This window comes from Lycorma delicatula, chromosome 2 (assembly GCF_047948215.1).
Source record: "Lycorma delicatula isolate Av1 chromosome 2, ASM4794821v1, whole genome shotgun sequence".
NCBI classification, from domain to species: domain Eukaryota; kingdom Metazoa; phylum Arthropoda; class Insecta; order Hemiptera; family Fulgoridae; genus Lycorma; species Lycorma delicatula.
The window spans coordinates 25,839,077-25,859,380 of record NC_134456.1 but is presented as its reverse complement, the minus strand read 5'-3'; the positions used below and the strand labels follow the sequence as shown (position 1 = coordinate 25,859,380).

The 20,304-nt window shown below is 32.9% G+C and overlaps 1 protein-coding gene across 1 annotated transcript in view; it reads right to left on the bottom strand.

Annotated features, from left to right (window-relative positions):
• Positions 1-20,304, bottom strand: part of LOC142320144 (adenylate kinase isoenzyme 5) — a 113,199-nt gene that overhangs the window by 47,816 nt on the left and 45,079 nt on the right. The window contains exons 3-4 of the mRNA XM_075357825.1: positions 13,254-13,364; positions 1,453-1,598 (exon numbers count right to left, since the gene is read on the bottom strand). Coding sequence (XP_075213940.1) covers positions 1,453-1,598; positions 13,254-13,364 — 257 coding nt within the window. The remainder of the gene's footprint in view (positions 1-1,452; positions 1,599-13,253; positions 13,365-20,304) is intronic.

Here is a 20,304-nt window from a genome sequence, read left to right as displayed (position 1 = left end):
CATATACGTGAGAATTTTTTTCACTTTTTCAACCGTTAACTTGAAACTACATACGTAAAATAACTTGAAATTATGTTGATTTGAATTTAGAGAAATGTTGGAAACGTTCCCCAACTAAACAAACATACAATTTTAAATAAATGGAATTATGATCTAAATAAATATCTGGAATTTAGAAAAAAAATAGATTCTAAGTAAGCCTAACGGAAATAAAAATGTGGATAATAAAAAATTATCATATAGATTATCACTATTATCTAAGAATTATCATTAAAATTATCTAAGAATTTCCGTACTCTTACACATTGAAGAGATGGACTATTAAACAAATAGGAATAAAAATGAGTAGCTTAGATTTTAAATATGAGATGTAGAAAAAAAGCTGACAACACGACAAAAAAGCTTTCCCGCGTACCGGTAAAGTCCTACAACAGTGAGTTGTTTCTGATCCACGGCTTACCCAATTTAAAATATTTATTATTTTATTTAAATATAATATTTTTTTGTTTATTTAATTCAGTGATTCTAACTAATGCGAGCACGCATACCGTATTCGCGCGGGTGAGGCAGTACTACCGGCGACGATCGGAAGTAACTAAACTAATGTAATTTCACAACTTACGTAGAATAAATTTCGCTTGAACGGTAGGCAGACTGGTGTAGCCGCGAGGCTTAACGCATCAGATACAGAATCAACCGGGCGATCGAGTTCGAGACCCAGTCAGACCACGTTTTTACACTTTACATATTATTAATTTATTTAATTTTACCGCTCACTTGTGACGTCACAACATAGCAGAAGTTTAGAGAATTTTTTTGGAGTGGGGGTGCGATTATTTAAGTTTTTTCCAGAAATTGTTATTTTTTAATTGTTACCAAATGTATCTAAGAAAAATGTGACCTTATTAGGCGAAATCTCGACATACTGGGGGTGACCTTGCTCTACATCTTCATCCCCCTAGATTTTTTAAGTTGAATATTTAACGGCATCAATAGCTCATATATAGAAGAGTAATCTGACCAAGTTTGGTCAAAATCGGTCTAGTAGTTCTAAATATATAATGTTATTTAGAGGCCAACATGCTATTTAGAGAATAAATGTACATACGAACATTAACATCCGGAAAATTTCCATCCGGTTTTTTTTGGTTCCTAGGTGTCGAAACATCAAGATTCGGTGAAAATCATATATTCTCAAATTGGAATGATTACAATACTTTTCCTTCTAGAGCTATAGCTCTGCTGTAGTGCTATGTAGACGAGAAATAAAAGAAAGTAATATCGAGTAACAAACGAGTCTGGAAGGTGACTTCCAGGTAAATTTAGAAAAAGAAAAGTGAAGACCTTTTCCGCTTTTCTAATTTAACTATTGTTCTTTTTAGAATATATTAGTCACGCTTGTGCAGTTTAATTTCTTTTATATAAGTAATAGAATAAATATTTAATCTTTACCTTATTTGAATATTCAACGACGTCTCTCATATTCCGGGGGTATCCTGAAACTAAGTACGTCTTGGCTGCTGGTGACATTTTCATTTCAAGCATCAAAACTTCAGTTACTGTCTTACTTGATAACTGACTAAAATCTTTCATGTCTGCTGCAACATAGAATAATAAATTCACAGAAAATTAAGCATTCTTATCGCAAGTATTTATTAATATTTCAAAATTCAAATTACATTTTACTGTCAAAAATGATTCAAAATTTTAATTAGTTTCTGGCTGCTCTTTGAAATATAGAATTCGCTTATGTGGGGAAAATGTATATCGTTTACATTTCTTGGCAACATAAAATTACAAATCAATTGTGTTATAACATTATTTTCTTCCTTCTTCCCTGGACCGGACCTACGGTTAAGTATAACTCAGTCCCGGGGAGTGTCGATTACCCTAACGAGCCTCCCCATCTACCACCTATACGTCCGGCATGGTAGGTCAGCTCGCCGGTAGGATCTTGTTATTGTGCCTTGCCACTAATCACCAGAATTGGGATTCCGTCAGGCCCCGGCTATGCCGTTCCAGGCCACCACACCGTAGAAGTCGGACTCGGTCTTCACTGCCTGCCTCTGATCGGGTTCCCCTTCTGCCTTAACAGAATGAGAGTGACAGGGTCTAGAGTGACAGGGAATACCATGCTGTGGGACAGCGTCCCACAGCATAGTATTCATAAACCCAAGAAACTCCGCTGGAGCCACTTCGACTATTATCCGGACAACCTCTACTGGGATACCGTCCAGATCCGGACTCTTATGTAGGGTCATCTTTCTGCCCGCCGCAATGAGTTCACTTATCCGAAACAGGTTCAGTTCCCCAGCAACAATCTCTTCTCTCCGAGTCTCGTCGTGTATCGGGAACAAACCTCTCACACAATCTCTGAGGACAAGGTGAGAATCTTGTCCTCTGGAATACAAGCCTGCGGCCGAATCTCCCAAGCACTAATCGATAGCCCCTGCTCCAGGGGTTCCTGTCTATATCTTCACAGTTATCTTTCCAGGACCTACTCTTCGCCCGCTTGATGGCGCTAGCGTAACAGCAAGAATGCCGTTTAGCTGACTTGCTAATCATCACCCCAGAGCTCCTACATTCATCAATTACAATATAAATGAGTTCTTTCGAAGTCGTAACCTGAGCCAGCTTTCTGCCGATTACGCTGCCGAAGCAGGCGCATCAACTTTTCGATGTCACATATCTCACCAGGGGCGAGAGATCCGTTTGCGTGCCCGTTTCGTACACCACAAACATGTGATCGGACAAGCTTTTCTCGTCTAAGATCCTCCAATTCTTGTGTCTGTGCACATGTTCAGCTGATACAAATGCGAGATCAATGGCCGAACTAGCATTATTACGTTTGAAGGTAGGTACGTTCTCGTTTATGCAAACTAGCCCCAACGTATTGACTCGGTCGCTAAGGGTGGTGGGTTGCTGGGATTGTGCACTATCAGTACTGCGCACAATCTCAGCAAATTCCGGTGACTTGACGTTGAAGTCCCCCGCCCTAGTATGTTTTTTCCCCGGTTCCTAGTTATCTCTGAATCCAAGTCATCAAGGGTGAAACTGTCAATCCTGGCAATGAGCCAGTGATAACAAGAGGATGTTTGAGAAAGACAGGAAAGAGAAAGGCGGGTTTGTACAGAGACAGTAAGCATGCTCACGGCTGATAATGTTATTCAGTATTCACATTCTACGGCTTATCGTTATTGAGTTATGCGAGATATATGCGTACGTTTAGACGTCGCGACGAAAACTAGTGAAAATGCATTCAGGGATGGTAAAATGGATATTTCCGTTGAAATTTGAAAACCGAAATGTTTTGCGATCACAATACTTCTTTTATTTCGTTCAAAGAAGTAAAAATACTTCCTTTACTTCGTTAAAATAACTAAAAAAGTATACAGGATTACAGTAGGGGCAATTGCATAATTTCAATTTTCTGTGCTTAATAATTCAAAATTTGTCATGGTTTATAAAAAGCTGTTATTTGAGGAATTTAGTGTACGTTATGTAAAAGTTAAAATTATTCCCCAAAGATTTATTCTCTAACAAATATCTTAGTAAAAAAAGAACTTATCTTATACGAATCATTTTATAATAATCTAATCGAAAAATTTTTAAATATTAATCCTGATCTTTTTAATAAACAAAGCAGCTTTTTTTTATGAAATCTAATTCTAAACGTGATTGAAATAAAATTATATCGTTATTTATTGTTGTAAAACCATGGAAACAAAAAAAAAAATTAATAGCTATATAAATATAATATAAACAGAACTACACAGACGAACACAAATAAATAGCAAAATTACTTATTTTTGTTTCTAAATTTAACATTTTTTTTTAAAAACAAATTTTCTGTTAAAAAAAATATTGTTAATAAAATTTTTTTTAACACAGCTCTCTTCATATATTTTTTTGTTCAAAATTATGAAATTATCTAGATTGGTTAGTATATATGCTGCAGCGTTTGGACCTATCCCACGAAAAATTAAGGGTGGAAGATCCAGAACGATTACACTACAAGAAAGGAATCCTCCTTTCTTGTACGGCGTAACATCAGTAACATCAATAACAGTAGGATGTTATGCCGTACTGGAGCAGCATCCAATATTTGCTTCAGTTTTTAAAAAACTAAAATCACTTATTGGAAAATAATTGCAATAAGTCCAGCCCATATTAACATGAGTCCAGTACAGTCCAGTCAAACCAAACCGGTCATTCCAGTCCTTTACAGACCAAAACCAACCAGTTCATTTCCATCCAGTCCAAACCAAACCGGCCATTCCAATCCTTTACAGAGCAAAACCAACCAGTCCATTTCCATCCAGTCCAAACCAAACCGGTTCAGGTGAGTCCAGTTGCTACCAATCAACCTACAAACACTGGTCCGAACAACCATGGTGCCATTGGATAGAAAGTGCAAATGATGTCTTATTGCAACATATTGCGTCTGTAGAGTAGAGTGTCAGAAGAGCATATGAGCAAGATAAATATACAGAATATTACATTAATAATAAGTAACATTTACGACCATAATATTGATTGCAATTTAAAGCAAATTAATAAAATACAATAAATATATTAGTGTAATATTAATTAACAAAATCATTTTAACAATATTCTCAATTTGTAACATGTGAAGTATTTTTTTTTATTTCAAATAAATAATATTCAATTAATTATCAGACACTGGCTGCAAACAACTTATGCGCAGGTCTTCGGGCTGACCATCAGCAGACTTTAAATCGACTCGTACTAATTAGTCAGGACCTGGAAAAACCTTAGTGATAATTCCGAATTTCCATTGCGCGGGTGAACAGTTTCCCTTACAGATTAATACTAACTCTCCTATAGACAGATTACGCAAAGGAAAACACCATTTATTTCTCTGCTGGAGTTAATGAAGATAGTCCTTAGACCAACGATTCCAGATGGGTTGGACGAATTTCTGGAGTAAATGTCAACGATCAAAAAATGAATTTCTGTGTGTTCAGATTCAGGTAAAGACGTAAGTAAACAACCAATAAGAAAATGAACAGGCAATAGTGGTTCTGGGTCTCTATGATCTGTAGAAACAGTAAAAATGGGACGACAATTAAGACAGGCTTCAACCTGTGTTAAAACCGTATAAAATTCTTCAAAGTTCAAGATTGTTTATACTACAACACGACGTAGATGACACGCTCTCCCATAAGCCACCGGAATGGGGTGGCGAAGTGGGTGCAATGAGTGACCACGACATGTTTTGATTGGATGAAAAGACTTGAATGTTTCAATTTAGATTTTCCGAATTTAAGAAGTCATAATAATTTAAGAAGGTGAATTATGCTCAGAAATAATAATTAATTTAGTTATATTTGCTTTTGAGTGTATGGGTGGATGTTTAGGTTGATAATATAATAAGAGTGTTGAAATCTACTTCCCGCTCTTAATAGTCCTAAGTAATTCAGAAATGCGTAAAGTGAAATGATTTTACTTTGGTTTGAAATAATTTGATTGTTCTTATGATGGACTAAAGCCGTTGGTGTGCCTTTACGTTTTTTTGTAATATAATTCCTGTAGTTAACAGCTTATGTGGAATGCTGGCGAATATATCGAGCCCTCGCTCTTCGCAGCGCAGGCTATTTGTACACGTAGTTAATTCAATGCTGTTGTACCGCGTTTCTGTTTGGAGAAATGCACTTGAGGTTGAACAATATAGACGAAATTTAGATAAATCTTCTAATGCAAAGAACGAATTGGTAATCTGGTACTATTAAGAGCAAAAACTGTAATGAAAGACAAAGGTCAAAATACACTATGCAAACAACTGTTGATGTAGGATCTTGGAAATGCTATAAATAGAGACCGGATTATATGTATTTGCATATTTGCATATGCAATATTAATGGGCATATTAAGCCCATTCTCACCGGCTATTGCATATTTTCCTTAAAATTTAGAGATGATGCATATTGTCGCTATATTTGCAATATTTTTCGGTAGGGTACCTTGTTAATAAATGAAATCTTAAGTTGTAGCCGGCCAAACCTATTAGCCGCACGTTCTTAGAGCACACTTAGCAGCCGCGCGAATATTGTTTTGGTAGGATAATATTATTTTGGACCAAGTAAACCACAGACTCACGCGAGACAAGGACGGACGATTCCATTCTCCGTCGCGCATGTCTATTGCAACACTCTTCCCACTAGGTAATAAATTACTCGTTTTATTGTTGAGGCGTTTATTGCATCAGTTTAGGTTTTTATTTGTTTTTGTAAAGATTAATGTGTACCATGCCTCCCGAAAAAAAGTGTTTCTTCGTAGATAGCTGACTATTCTGAAACGTTTACATACGACGGAAATGTTTTATATTGTCGAGTTTATGAGAAAATATTTTGTGTACAACAAATAGATATGCATATCAAGATAAGTCTTTGTATCGCAGGATTGCAAAAGAAAGACCCTCGACAACATCTTATAACAGCGGCAAGTAGCAATGATTTCGCTTTCAAATGTAAACAAAAAACCCACTTAAGCATGGATTTATGTGAAGCATTGTTTACAAGTAATATTCCTCTTCACAAACTTACAAATCCTACCTTCAAAGATTTTCTGCAAAAATATTGCTTGAATCATAATATATCAGATGAATCAACATTGCGGAAAAATTGCATACCAACAATTTACCTGCATGTGCTGGAAGAAATACACAATGAACTCAAGGATAGCATTATTTCTTTTTCTGATGACGAAACTACCGACACTTGTGGCCGTTACATTGAGAATTTAATTGTCGGTACATTAAAACTAGAGCTCTATTCTTCCTATTTGGTGGTCTGCAAACACCTTGAAAAGACAAATCATTCTACGATCGCCAGATTTATGAATGAGGGTATTAAAAAAATATTTTCTGTATCTTCTGCAGATGAAAGAGTGTTTATATTTCCCTCAGATGCTGCTCCCTATATGATAAAGGTAGCCAAAGCTCTCCAAGTATTTTATCCGAATTTAATTCACGTGACGTGCTTTGCTCACGGAGTAATCAACTCGCTGAAGAAGTACGATCCACGTTTGGGAATGTAAATAAACTGGTTTCATCAACAAAGAAAGTGTTTCTTAAGGTACCTGCTCGCAATATGGCCTATAAAGAAAAACTGCCAAATGTTCCTTTACATCCCGAACCAGTGGTAACTCGATGGGGAATGTGAAGTGAAGCTGTGCTTTTTTACAATGAACATTTCGAGGCCATCAAAGGTGTAGTAAACGACTTCGATTGTGCAGAGGCTATGGCAGTTTGTCACTCCAAGGAAGCATTTACCGATTCTAGTAAAAAAAAAAAAACGTAACTATGATTAGCCCTCATTTTTCCCATTTACCTGCGAGTATTAAAAAGCTTGAAATTCAAGGTTTGACGTTGACTGAATCTAGTTCATGAACGTTATCTTCAGTTCATGAATAAAATCCGTCAAATGAACTCCTCATTGCCAGAGGTATTCCCTATAATCTTAAAGAAAAATTTGAAAATATTTTGGAAAATAACCCAGGCTTTGAACCTTTGTGTCAAATTGATAGTTTTATTAATGGAACGGGTGAACTTTTGCCAGAAACAATAAGTGGCATTCAAATTCAAATACTGCCCAGTTACCTCAGTGGATATGGAGCGATCCTTTTCCACTTATAAAAATATTTTGAGTGGTCGAAGACGCAATCTTACTACCGAATATTTGGAACAGTACCTGATTGCGTTTACAAAAGTAACAAAATGTTAAATAATTGTTAATTATTGGATTTATCGATATTTTATTCTACTACTTACTAACTATATGCTGATTTTGAAATAAAAAAACTAAAAATTACTATTTTCTTATTAAAGTTGCATATTTCGACACTTTTCATGCATATTTTACGCATTTATCAGGTATATTTGCCTGCACTTTTCAAGCTTTTTATGTTGCATATAATCCGGTCTCTAGCTATAAATAATGTACTTTGAATAATTAAAAGGCTGGCACAAATCATAAACGAAAGGATAAGTGCATCAAAACAATAAGATGACTGAAAGAATTGGTACATATATTTTTAATTGTAAGATGATAAAAAACAAATTATACCTCACTAATTAATAATTCAAATAAATAACAATCTATCGGACTTACTTTTATCATAATTCTATTGACTTTGCTGATGATATAGTAATTCTAGCCGAGAGTAAAAAGGATTTAGAAGAAACATGAACGGCATAGATGAAGTCCTACGCAAAAACTATCGCATGAAAATAAACAAGAACAAAACAAAAGTAATGAAATGTAGTAGAAATAACAAAGATGGACCACTGAATGTGAAAATAGGAGGAGAAAAGATTATGGAGGTAGAAGAATTTTGTTATTTGGGAAGTAAAATTACTAAAGATGGACGAAGCAGGAGCGATATAAAATGCCGAATAGCACAAGCTAAACGAGCCTTCAGTAAGAAATATAATTTGTTTACATCAAAAATGAATTTAAATCTCAGGAAAAGATTTTTGAAAGTGTATGTTTGGAGTGTCGCTTTATATGGAAGTGAAACTTGGGACGATCGGAGTATCTGAGAAGAAAAGATTAGAAGCTTTTGAAATGTGGTGCTATAGGAGAATGTTAAAAATCAGATGGGTGGATAAAGTGACAAATGAAGAGGTATTGCAGCAAATAGATGAAGAAAGTAGCATTTGGAAAAATATAGTTAAAAGAAGAGACAGACTTATAGGCCACATACTAAGGCATCCTGGAATAGTCGCTTTAATATTGGAAGGACAGGTAGAAGGGAAAAATTGTGTAGGCAGGCCACGTTTGGAGTATGTAAAACAAATTGTTGGGGATGTAGGATGTAGAGGGTATACTGAAATGAAACGACTAGCACTAGATAGGGAATCTTGGAGAGCTGCATCAAACCAGTCAAATGACTGAAGACAAAAAAAAAAGCACAAACACACGGAAATGCAATAATTTTAGTCCTGTATCTAATCCCTGAAAAGACGGTATGTGCTTAGATTATTATAGTATACAATCCTATCGTTTGCTTCACAAAAGCCACGTAAAGAACATGATTACAATGAAAAAACTATCGTAATAGGAATTACTACAGTTTGGATGTTTAAAATAATACAACACAGTAAACCACAACTAATGTTACTTATAAAAAAATATATATCTTATAAATGAAATATTATTAAATAGCTACCTAAACATAACAAAAAAGAAACTTTTTAAAGAATACTCGTACCTTAGAAATTATCTGGTTCAAGATCAGAACTTAAATCTAAGCCACATATCGCAAAATAGTCTGCAAATCTGTTACTAGAGCCGGCAATTTTCATTTTATTTGTTTCCATCATTATTAATTTTCCACTATTCTCACGACACTTTGGTCGACCGCTACATAAAGAAAAACAAACTCCTCGTTTTACACCTGTTCTGAACGAAACTCAGCCGCGATGCCCGTAAAAAGAACACCGAAAGTAAGAATAAGTTTCAAACGTCCACTACAAATCTACAAGCAAAATAGCCTACCCAGGTAAGTTGGCCGTCGAATAGGCTAAAACTAAAAAAAACTTGACAAGCCTTTCATTCCTAGCCGTAAAATTCTAAAAATGGATGAAATGTACGAAATAAATTCTTTTGAAAGCAAGCTAATAATTACAGTAAAACTGATAAATATAAAAATTACTTTCATAAATAAATAATATAATTGTTAATCATATTAACAGCTATATCATTTACAGAGAAATAAAGATAAGTTTATTAATAAAACAAAACTTGGAAGAAAGTTTTTAATAATCAATTATATATAGCATAGGAAGTTATAATTAGGGGAGATATGTTGGTTTTCAAGAGAAATAAACAGTTTTAATGTATCTTAAATAGTAATCTGGTATTTAAAGGGATTGTAAAGGTTACCTTTAAGTAACGTAAGTCTCTCGCTACGTGGGCTTATGATGTAACATATAAAACTGCCTTTCATCTTAACTAAAATATTAATGGAGACTAGATAAAATATTTGTCTAGTCTGGTAACAATCTCGGCCTTTCACCCGGGGGTCCCGGGTTCGAATCCCGGTCAGGCATGACATTTTCACACACGCTACAAATCATTCATCTCATCCTCTGAAGTAATTCTTAACTGTGGACCCGGAGGCCCAAAAAAAAGATATAAATATTTATTTTATTATAAAACAGAAGAAAGAAGAAAACTGTTAAGATTCATTTTCTTTCTTTTTGTTTTTAATTGATGTAAATAAATAACTGTTATGTTCCTCTTATTCACTAAATAAAGATCGTATATTATGTTAGCTTATTAAACCAGCTGATGGTTTAATATACACCTATACATATTATTCTATTTTAACGTAATGTATTGCGCATTATTAGACTGGTAACGTACACATATAAACATGTCTAGTTAGACAAACTTCTAAACCATGAATTATTAATATAATTTTAAACTTAAACTTACATTAATTAATACGAAATTATATAAAGGTAGATGTAATAAAGTTAATAAAGATGTGACGTTTAAGTGAATAAAAAGTGTAATCATTTGAATTACCGGCATTTACTGCATATGTAAGATAGTAAACGTAGGTACTGCACCGAGGCTGTGATTATCGTAAAAAAACCATGTAATCTGTGAAGGCAAAATTCTGTACAGTAATTTTTTTTATTTTCTAATCCAAATATTTAGAATTAACTGAAATTTAACGTAAATAACGATACGGTTAATAAACTGAAAACTAGAGGCGCATTTCTTCTTTCAGAAATCAGAAGAGGAAATTAAAAAAGAAAATTATAACAAATAATATAAATAAAAGAATGTAAAAAACATATGGAATCTTGAGTTCAATAGCAGATAGAAGGCACCTGACCTCTCTCCAAGTGACAGTAGCCATGTCACAAGGACCGAAGCAACCCACATTTCATTTCAAAACTAATACTTTTTTCTTTCCTTCTGACCGTCCATGAATTCGAATCCAGATGATAGCATACTCTATAAAAGGAAATACGGTAAATTCTTTCTTCACTTTGATCAGAACTCTTCTTTCCAATAGTAACCCTTTCAGCTTTTCAAATGCTTTTTAGTTATAGATAATTTCATGACTACGAGAGTTTTCTTTCGGAGTTATCAATACCTTACAGATACTTGGATGAAATTGTGTTCTATAATTTTTCCATCAGTAGTGTATTATAACCGAGTCTTCTTTCTAACAAACAGTGAACGCTCTCGTTTTTCTTCGTTCCAAAGTTTTTTCCATTCTTGGAATCCAGTACTGCTTTGTCATCTGCGTTCTTGATAATCTTTATTCTACCTCCTTTCACTTCAATAACTCTATTTTTCAAATTTATATTTATTTGTAACTTATCTAACTCTCATTAATATACTGATGATAAATGTGTTATGATCGAAATTGCGGATCTAATTTTAAATCTTTTGAAATAATTTATTTTTGGAAACGGTTTTTCATTGTTACTCATTATAATTTTAATATAATAATCATTTTATATAATTTTTTTAAACTATTTACGAATTTTCTATGAATCAGTAAATTTTTAAATTCAGGTGAAACCGAATCTCTCCGTATTATAAATTAAAAAAAGATGTAGTTATTCATCATCTTGAAAACAGTAATGAACTTTAGTAGACAAAATACCTTTCTTAAAATTCAAACTTTAACAAATAGTAATTTTTAAAAAGTAATCTTTTAAATATTTTATTAACTGTACTATAAATATTGCTTATTTTTAGACTTTTTTTTAGATTAATTAATTTATAAAATAAAATGAAAGAGAATTATTGACATCTAAAGTTGTGTGTAATTTTTTGTTGTAAAATTAGATGTAGCAGAATATAGATGCGGCAAAACACGCAAACCTCACCAAGGTTATTTATAATATTTATTTGAACACATCATGGATAGGTAAAATTTTAAATGTGTCTGTGTGTGTACATGCACGCTTGTGTACATTTAGACGTGTATATTGATAATGCGTGCAAGAGAGAACGTGTATACATAGAATTTTCTTATTTATAAGATCGTATAAAATTCTGTAAATATAGGAGTTAAAAATTTTACCCTTATATATATGAAAACACTGTCACTCACTGGGCCACGCATGCAAGTAAAACCTTTCTCCTATAATAAATAAATCTTTTCTCTAAACTTATACGCATACAGTTTATTATTATTGCTTTCTTTTCTTTGTGGTAAATAACTTGGACGCTTAGAAAAAATTATTTCTTATTCGGGTATCGACAAATTAGGGTAATGAAATTTTTTGAAATAATTAATTTCTTTCTGGAAACTGTTTTTCATTTACATCAGCTTATTTTAATAAAATCTGAGCTTTGTAGAAAATTAATTTAAATGTCAGGAAAAGATTTTTGAAAGTGTATGTTTGGAGTGTCGCTTTATATGGAAGTGAAACTTGGACAATCGGAGTATCTGAGAAGAAAAGGTTAGAAGCTTTTGAAATGTGGTGCTATAGGAGAATGTTAAAAATCAGATGGGTGGATAAAGTGACAAATGAGGAGGTATTGCGGCAAATAGATGAAGAAAGAAGCATTTGGAAAAATATAGTTAAAAGAAGAGACAGACTTATAGGCCACATACTAAGGCATCCTGGAACAGTCGCTTTAATTTTGGAAGGACAGGTAGAAGGGAAAAATTGTGTAGGCAGACCACGTTTGGAATATGTAAAACAAATTGTTGGGGATGTAGGATGTAGAGGGTATACTGAAATGAAACGACTAGCACTAGATAGGGAATCTTGGAGAGCTGCATCAAACCAGTCAAATGACTGAAGACAAAAAAAAAAAAAAAAGAAAAGAGCTTTGTAGCCAAATTTAATTATTATAATCTATTTTTAAACTCAAGAAATAATTTAATAACATTTAAATGTAATAGTAGTTTTTTATCGAAATAAATATCACGAGCATCACTTTCTATTTTAAAATTTAAGTGTCTAGCCGTTTAGAATGAAAAACGGGTTGCAGGAAACTATATGCCCGGCACAGTAATCGAGCCTTTCACACGATATTCCATGAACAAAGTTTAGAGGTTTAGTCGATCGGAGGTTTCAGTTAAAACTCCATTTATTCTTAAAATATTGTGTTTAATAGTTAATTTTGTACTAGTAACAATTTCAAGTAAACAAACATTAGTTAGTTGAGGTGACATAAACAAAACAAATCACTGTGTATGTGTATGCGAATGAGAATAAATTGAAAGTTTATGGTACGGTAACTCACCGTTTCCTATAGTATATTGCTGTAGCAAATCAGTCATGTTAATATGCACAATACCCCTCTTCTCTTGCATCAAATTATCACAGTGGGTCACCTTACCGCTGCCTGGCCCACCTGAAATTAAAATTAAAAAATTTCATTTTAAGTTTTAAAAAAAACGTAAATGTGCATAGTAATATGTAGAAAAACTGAGCTCAGAGAGGCATTTCTCATTTAATCTAAAAAAAAAATTAAAAACTATTTCACCGTGTTTCTTGATAATTCATCATAAAATATCTATAAGAGTGAGATTTCATGATAGTGTACACATTCAGACGGAACGTCGAACAACCAGAATATTCTCATAAGGACTGGAGGATCTTAGAAATTTTTAAAATTAGAAAATTAAATCTTCTTAACGAGGAAAAGGGATTATTTGGTACAGCAAAAACAACTTTCGCTTAAAAATAACATTAATTTTTTACAAATGCTTTCTTCTAAATACAGGTGTCAGTGTCGTACAATAATTTTGCCACAAACTTTATTTGAACGCTATACATATTTTATTTGAACACTATTATTAAGGATGCAAAGATGAGTCGCATTCAAGTAATGCTTTTCTGGGAGTTTCTATAAACTCTCAGAAATATACGCTATACGCGTATAGAAATTCAAAAACTAGAAATTTTTTTGTTCCAATTTTAATCTCCAAAATTGGAAGTTTTTTAATAATTACGTATATGTTGGCTACTGCACTCAGAGTTATCATTTCACTACTTACCGGATAAAGTAGATTAATTTGGATGAATAACAACTTTTCACTTTTTAAATGGTCACCCCTTCAATTTTATTGTGAAACAAATTTGTTTTTACGTATATTACGATAATAATAAAACTTAATCTTTTATGTACGGTGACATTAACTTTAGTAAATCATATAATAACTATCTGAAGAAGTCGATACTGCCATATAAAATGATAGATATAGGCATAAAATGATAGATATATGCTAATGATGAAGAAAGTAAAAGGAACTATCGGCAATTAAGAAATGCTATAAATAGGAAGTGCAAACTGGCGAAAGAAGAGTGGATTAAAGAAAAGTGTTCAGAAGTGGAAAGAGAAATGAATATTGGTAAAATAGACGGAGCATACAGGAAAGTTAAGGAAAATTTTGGGGTACATAAATTAAAATCTAATAATGTATTAAACAAAGATGGTACACCAATATATAATACGAAAGGTAAAGTCGATAGATGGGTGGAATATATTGAAGAGTTATACGGAGGAAATGAATTAGAAAATGGTGTTATAGAGGAAGAAGAGGAAGTTGAGGAGGATGAAATGGGAGAAACAATACTGAGATCTGAATTTAAGAGAGCATTAAAAGATCTAAATGGCAGAAAGGCTCCTGGAATAGACGGAATACCTGTAGAATTACTGCGCAGTGCAGGTGAGGAAGCGATTGATAGATTATACAAACTGGTGTGTAATATTTATGAAAAAGGGGAATTTCCGTCAGACTTCAAAAAAAGTGTTATAGTTATGATACCAAAGAAAGCAGGGGCAGATAAATGTGAAGAATATAGAACAATTAGTTTAACTAGTCATGCATCAAAAATCTTAACTAGAATTTTATACAGAAGAATTGAGAGGAGAGTGGAAGAAGTGTTAGGAGAAGACCAATTTGGTTTCAGGAAAAGTATAGGGACAAGGGAAGCAATTTTAGGCCCCCAGATTAATAATAGAAGGAAGATTAAAGAAAAACAAACCAACATACTTGGCGTTTATAGACCTAGAAAAGGCTTTCGATAACGTAGATTGGAATAAAATGTTCAGCATTTTAAAAAAATTAGGGTTCAAATACAGAGATAGAAGAACAATTGCTAACATGTACAGGAACCAAACAGCAACAATAACAATTGAAGAACATAAGAAAGAAGCCCTAATAAGAAAGGGAGTCCGACAAGGATGTTCCCTATCTCCGTTACTTTTTAATCTTTACATGGAACTAGCAGTTAATGATGTTAAAGAACAATTTAGATTCGGAGTAACAGTACAAGGTGAAAAGATAAAGATGCTACGATTTGCTGATGATATAGTGATTCTAGCCGAGAGTAAAAAGGATTTAGAAGAAACAATGAACGGCATAGATGAAGTCCTACGCAAGAACTATCGCATGAAAATAAACAAGAACAAAACAAAAGTAATGAAATGTAGTAGAAATAACAAAGATGGACCACTGAATGTGAAAATAGGAGGAGAAAAGATTATGGAGGTAGAAGAATTTTGTTATTTGGGAAGTAAAATTACTAAAGATGGACGAAGTAGGAGCGATATAAAATGCCGAATAGCACAAGCTAAACGAGCCTTCAGTAAGAAATATAATTTGTTTACATCAAAAATTAATTTAAATCTCAGGAAAAGATTTTTGAAAGTGTATGTTTGGAGTGTCGCTTTATATGGAAGTGAAACTTGGACAATCGGAGTATCTGAGAAGAAAAGATTAGAAGCTTTTGAAATGTGGTGCTATAGGAGAATGTTAAAAATGAGATGGGTGGATAAAGTGACAAATGAAGAGGTATTGCGGCAAATAGATGAAGAAAGAAGCATTTGGAAAAATATAGTTAAAAGAAGAGACAGACTTATAGGCCACATACTAAGGCATCCTGGAATAGTCGCTTTAATATTGGAAGGACAGGTAGAAGGGAAAAATTGTGTAGGCAGGCCACGTTTGGAGTATGTAAAACAAATTGTTGGGGATGTAGGATGTAGAGGGTATACTGAAATGAAACGACTAGCACTAGATAGGGAATCTTGGAGAGCTGCATCAAACCAGTCAAATGACTGAAGACAAAAAAAAAAAAAAAAGATATAGGCAATGACAATAAATTTACTGAAAGAAATTCTAGGTTAATTATTTTTTAACATTTTTTTTTATTTATGGTTTATATAGTAATGCGATTGGTGAAATTATAACTATGGTCTAAATTCCGAGTCGTAAAAAAACAGTTGAAATATCGAAATGATTAGTTCAGTAGGTTTTCGTGGTTATCGGGAACAAACGAAAGAGACGTCTCTTTATATAGAGGTGAGATTATAATTATAAATTCTATTAAATAAATCATCTTGTACGAAATATTGAGATAAGACATATCTTAAATTAATTTTTCGTGAACGTACTTTCGCGGGATCCCTCAACCTCAACCATGATTAAAATAATATTCGTTATGCCAACCGGATATTATTTTAATCGTGACTGAAGTTGCGGGATCCTTCGAAAGTACTTTCATGAAAAATTAAAGTAAGCTATGTCTTATCTCAATATTTTGTACTAGGTTGTTTATTTAATAGAATTTAAATATAATTTACTAGAGGAATAATATGAATCTTATAAACATTAATGTCAGTAATATGTGTGCGTGTATGTTAAAGTAGTTCATCAAATCTATCACATTGTCTAATATCGTTAACCCAAACTAATTTTGTTAACTTATAATCACAGTTAAATCTAATTTATTTAGCTTACTTTTATTTTCTTAATGTGTACTTGCAATCTGTTCAATCAGTGAAGAATTAGCAAACCCCCCTCTAATGATTATATGTATGACATATAAATGAAGTATAGTCTTGTGCAGACTCAGGCTGACCGTTCCTGAGATGTACGATTAATTGAACCTTAACCACCAAAGTACACCGGTAGCCACTGTATAGTATTCGAATCCATATAAAAGCAACTAGCTTTTATTAGGATTCGAACTTCAGAACCTTCGATTATCTAAAACCAGCTGTTAAACAACTGATTTGCGATGACGAGTTAACCAGTAGAGAGCTGGTCTTATTGTTCACTAGTCGAACAGATTGCAAAACACACACTAGGAATAATAGATATAATTAGTTCAGAAAATAGTTTTATTTGTGCTATTTTTATTGAAAATCGATCAAGTAAAACATCAGTTTTCTGTGGATTATCAGTGATCTGAAAAACGAAATTAATAACAAATATAAGAAGATTCCACTATATCCTTTTATATTCACTATAAAAAAAGTAAAATTGTATTATAGATATAAATTTTTCTGTAATTTTGGAAATTTTTTAAGATTGATTAACAGCGATAACAGCGTACATTTTCAGCTCTAAGTCGTTCTTGGCCCTAATGAGGATGAGTTTAACAGGCTTTTATTGTTTTTTTATATTTGTAGATTATAGTTTTAAATTTTTGGTTATTTTTTTCTTTGAATTTCTTTCTCTTTATTTGTGCTCTTCTGATTATAATTGTTTAGGATTATAAAATTTATTCATTCTAAAAAACTGAATAATGTTTCACAACTTGAAAACTTGGTAGTGGATTCTAATAATTAATCACTAATCACATCTTATAACTTTGTATTTTCACTGATTTCTTTATTATTTTGAAAAAAAGGATTACATTGCTTTCTGAAAAAATGAAGAATTAATTCATGTTTGAGTTTGAAAAAAATTTCAACTTCAACAAACTTAGTAAAAATTTTTATGATTAATGCAGAAATTTACTCGTCTTACTGTCCTTAATAAACCGTTGAAGATCTTAATTTTTGTTTAAATAAGAAGAATTTCTTTTCTGGTTTTGGATAAAGTAAAACTATTATTGTCATTTTCTGTTCTAATAAAATAATGTTTTAATTTTATAAATAAATATCTTACAGGTTATACTATTACATTAAGTTCACAAAACAAAGTGAGAGTATATTCTAAGCACTGCTTATTAATTAACAAATGGATTGTTAAGCACGTATTAGTGCATTCATGAATTTAAACGATTTTTGAAAAAAAAGTGTAAAATTACTAATAAGTAACCTTTATATCCTTCGATTTCGTCTTAGGTTAAAATACGAAATAATTAGGTTAAATTTCGTATTAGGTTAAAATATGAAAATTTGCCCTATTAGGGACATCAGGAGGTGGTAGCGGAGGACCCACGGCACTCTAGATTTTCAGTTACACAATTCCTGGCGGGTCATGGGGGATTCAGGTCATTTGTACAGATTCGGGCTCGACCTGTCTGCAAATTTCCTGGAGTGCAAGGTAGAAGAGACCCTCCCCTAACATGTATTCTTTCTGTGCCCGCGATTCGCCATAGAGCGTAGAGAGATGCTGGGCAACCTGAGATGTGAGCACGTTCCGCCCTGAGGATACTACAGATACTATTACAAGATGAGGCACAGTGGAAAGATTTGTCAGGACGGTCATGAGGAAGCTGCATTTATATGAAGAGTTCCGCAGAGGAGAATGGCGACGGTGGGCGTGGGGGCGGACAGGTTCTCGGCTGAGTGATTAGGAGGTCCCCCACCGTGGAGGTCACCTGGGCGCGATTAGGCCGGGGACACTGCTCGTGTGTCTGAATTGGCCATCGGTACGTGGTGAGACGTTTGGAGTGCTAGTGTGTCTGAGATTTCCGTCTTGACTGCTTTGTGGGTGTGTATCGCGTGGGTGTTGTGGATGTGAGAAGCTTTATCCTGTTTTCTGTATGGATCTTGTGCAATATGTTGTTGTCGGTCAGCGTATTTTGTGTTGTATGTGTTGATTCCAATGGTGTTGTTTGTGTCGTGTATGATATCCTGTTGATTTGTTATGACTGTGTGTACGGGCGATTCCCCCTTTCTGATGAAATGCTTTATTAGCGGTACCAGGTAGGGGGGAAGCCAGGAGTGGAGGTTTAGACGGTAGTACGCAGGTGCATATCCACTCTTGGTTATAACTGGTGGAACCTGCTAGCGAGCCCGACACTACTTAGGCGCCCGTAAATGAGGTTCCTCCATCATACATTTTTAATATTTTAAAATATGAAAATTGCGAAGAAATATTAATTTTTCGTTTACAAAGGTATATTTCTGTAAATTTGGCAAAAAAACAACGAAATTCAATATCGGTAGGAGAACCAAAAATTTAATTATTTAAACATTTTTATTTATTTATTTTTTTTATTTTACATCATTTTACGGGGTAGGAAATTTTCTTAACATTTTTCCTTTCCAATGTTATAATAAATTTTTAGTTATAGTATTCATTTTTTTGTGCATATCTAAAATTTTAGCATCATTTGATGTCATACAGAAACTGTCGGTTCTCACAGGAATAACGACATATCATCTGACAGACTACGGAAATTAAGTATCTTTTGAATTAAATTGTGTTTTTCGATAATTTTTTAAGATTTTATTCAACAACTAACAGTAGAACCGATATGAATGAATTTTATTAAAATCTTATTCCAGGTTCATATGTACTAATTAATTAAAAGCAATTTAAAAAATCTTTATTTTCTTATTATATTTCTTAATATCATTTGTTAAACATAAACTTCAGATACGGAGTAGTTTTCTAGGTCAAACCGGTTTCTACTTATATGCACAATTTTTTTATTATTTACTTACTATAATTACAGCTTTTTTAACTTCCAATTGATTTCTGAAATAAAAGCCAGCAATCTACTAGTCAAGTTATTGTGATGAAATAATTATATAATTACGTAATATTATTTAGAAATTAATAAATAAATTGTTCGCAATTAGTAATCGATTACAATTATAACAATTAAAAGGTGTTTCAATTAAAATTAGTAGTAATCGCTTTTAATTTATAAATGCATCTAATTGTCACGTAATAAGACAAAACATCTAGTATCCAATTATCAATGCATGAAATGTTAATTCAGGCTCCATTTATAATTTTCTTTTGCAATTTTAAAACAATAACAACAATTACAAATTGTTGTACAACTATAGAAACACATTTTCATACGGCAGTTGTAGTACGCCTTTTACAACTTAATAGAAATACAACTTCAACTTTTCAATTTTTGTCGAAAAAAATTTAGGGTACAATAAAATTTGTGCCAGATATTCCTCATAAACTATCTGTAGACAAAAAACCAAAAAAATAAAATAAAAATCTTCAAAAAATATAACTATTATTTAAATAATTGTACCAGAAAGAACTCTGAAGTAATTTTCTGTGGCTGCATAACATATTTAAGTATTACAATACTCGTATTATATTGTAGCGCAATAGTGCAGTTCAAACAAAGAAAACGCT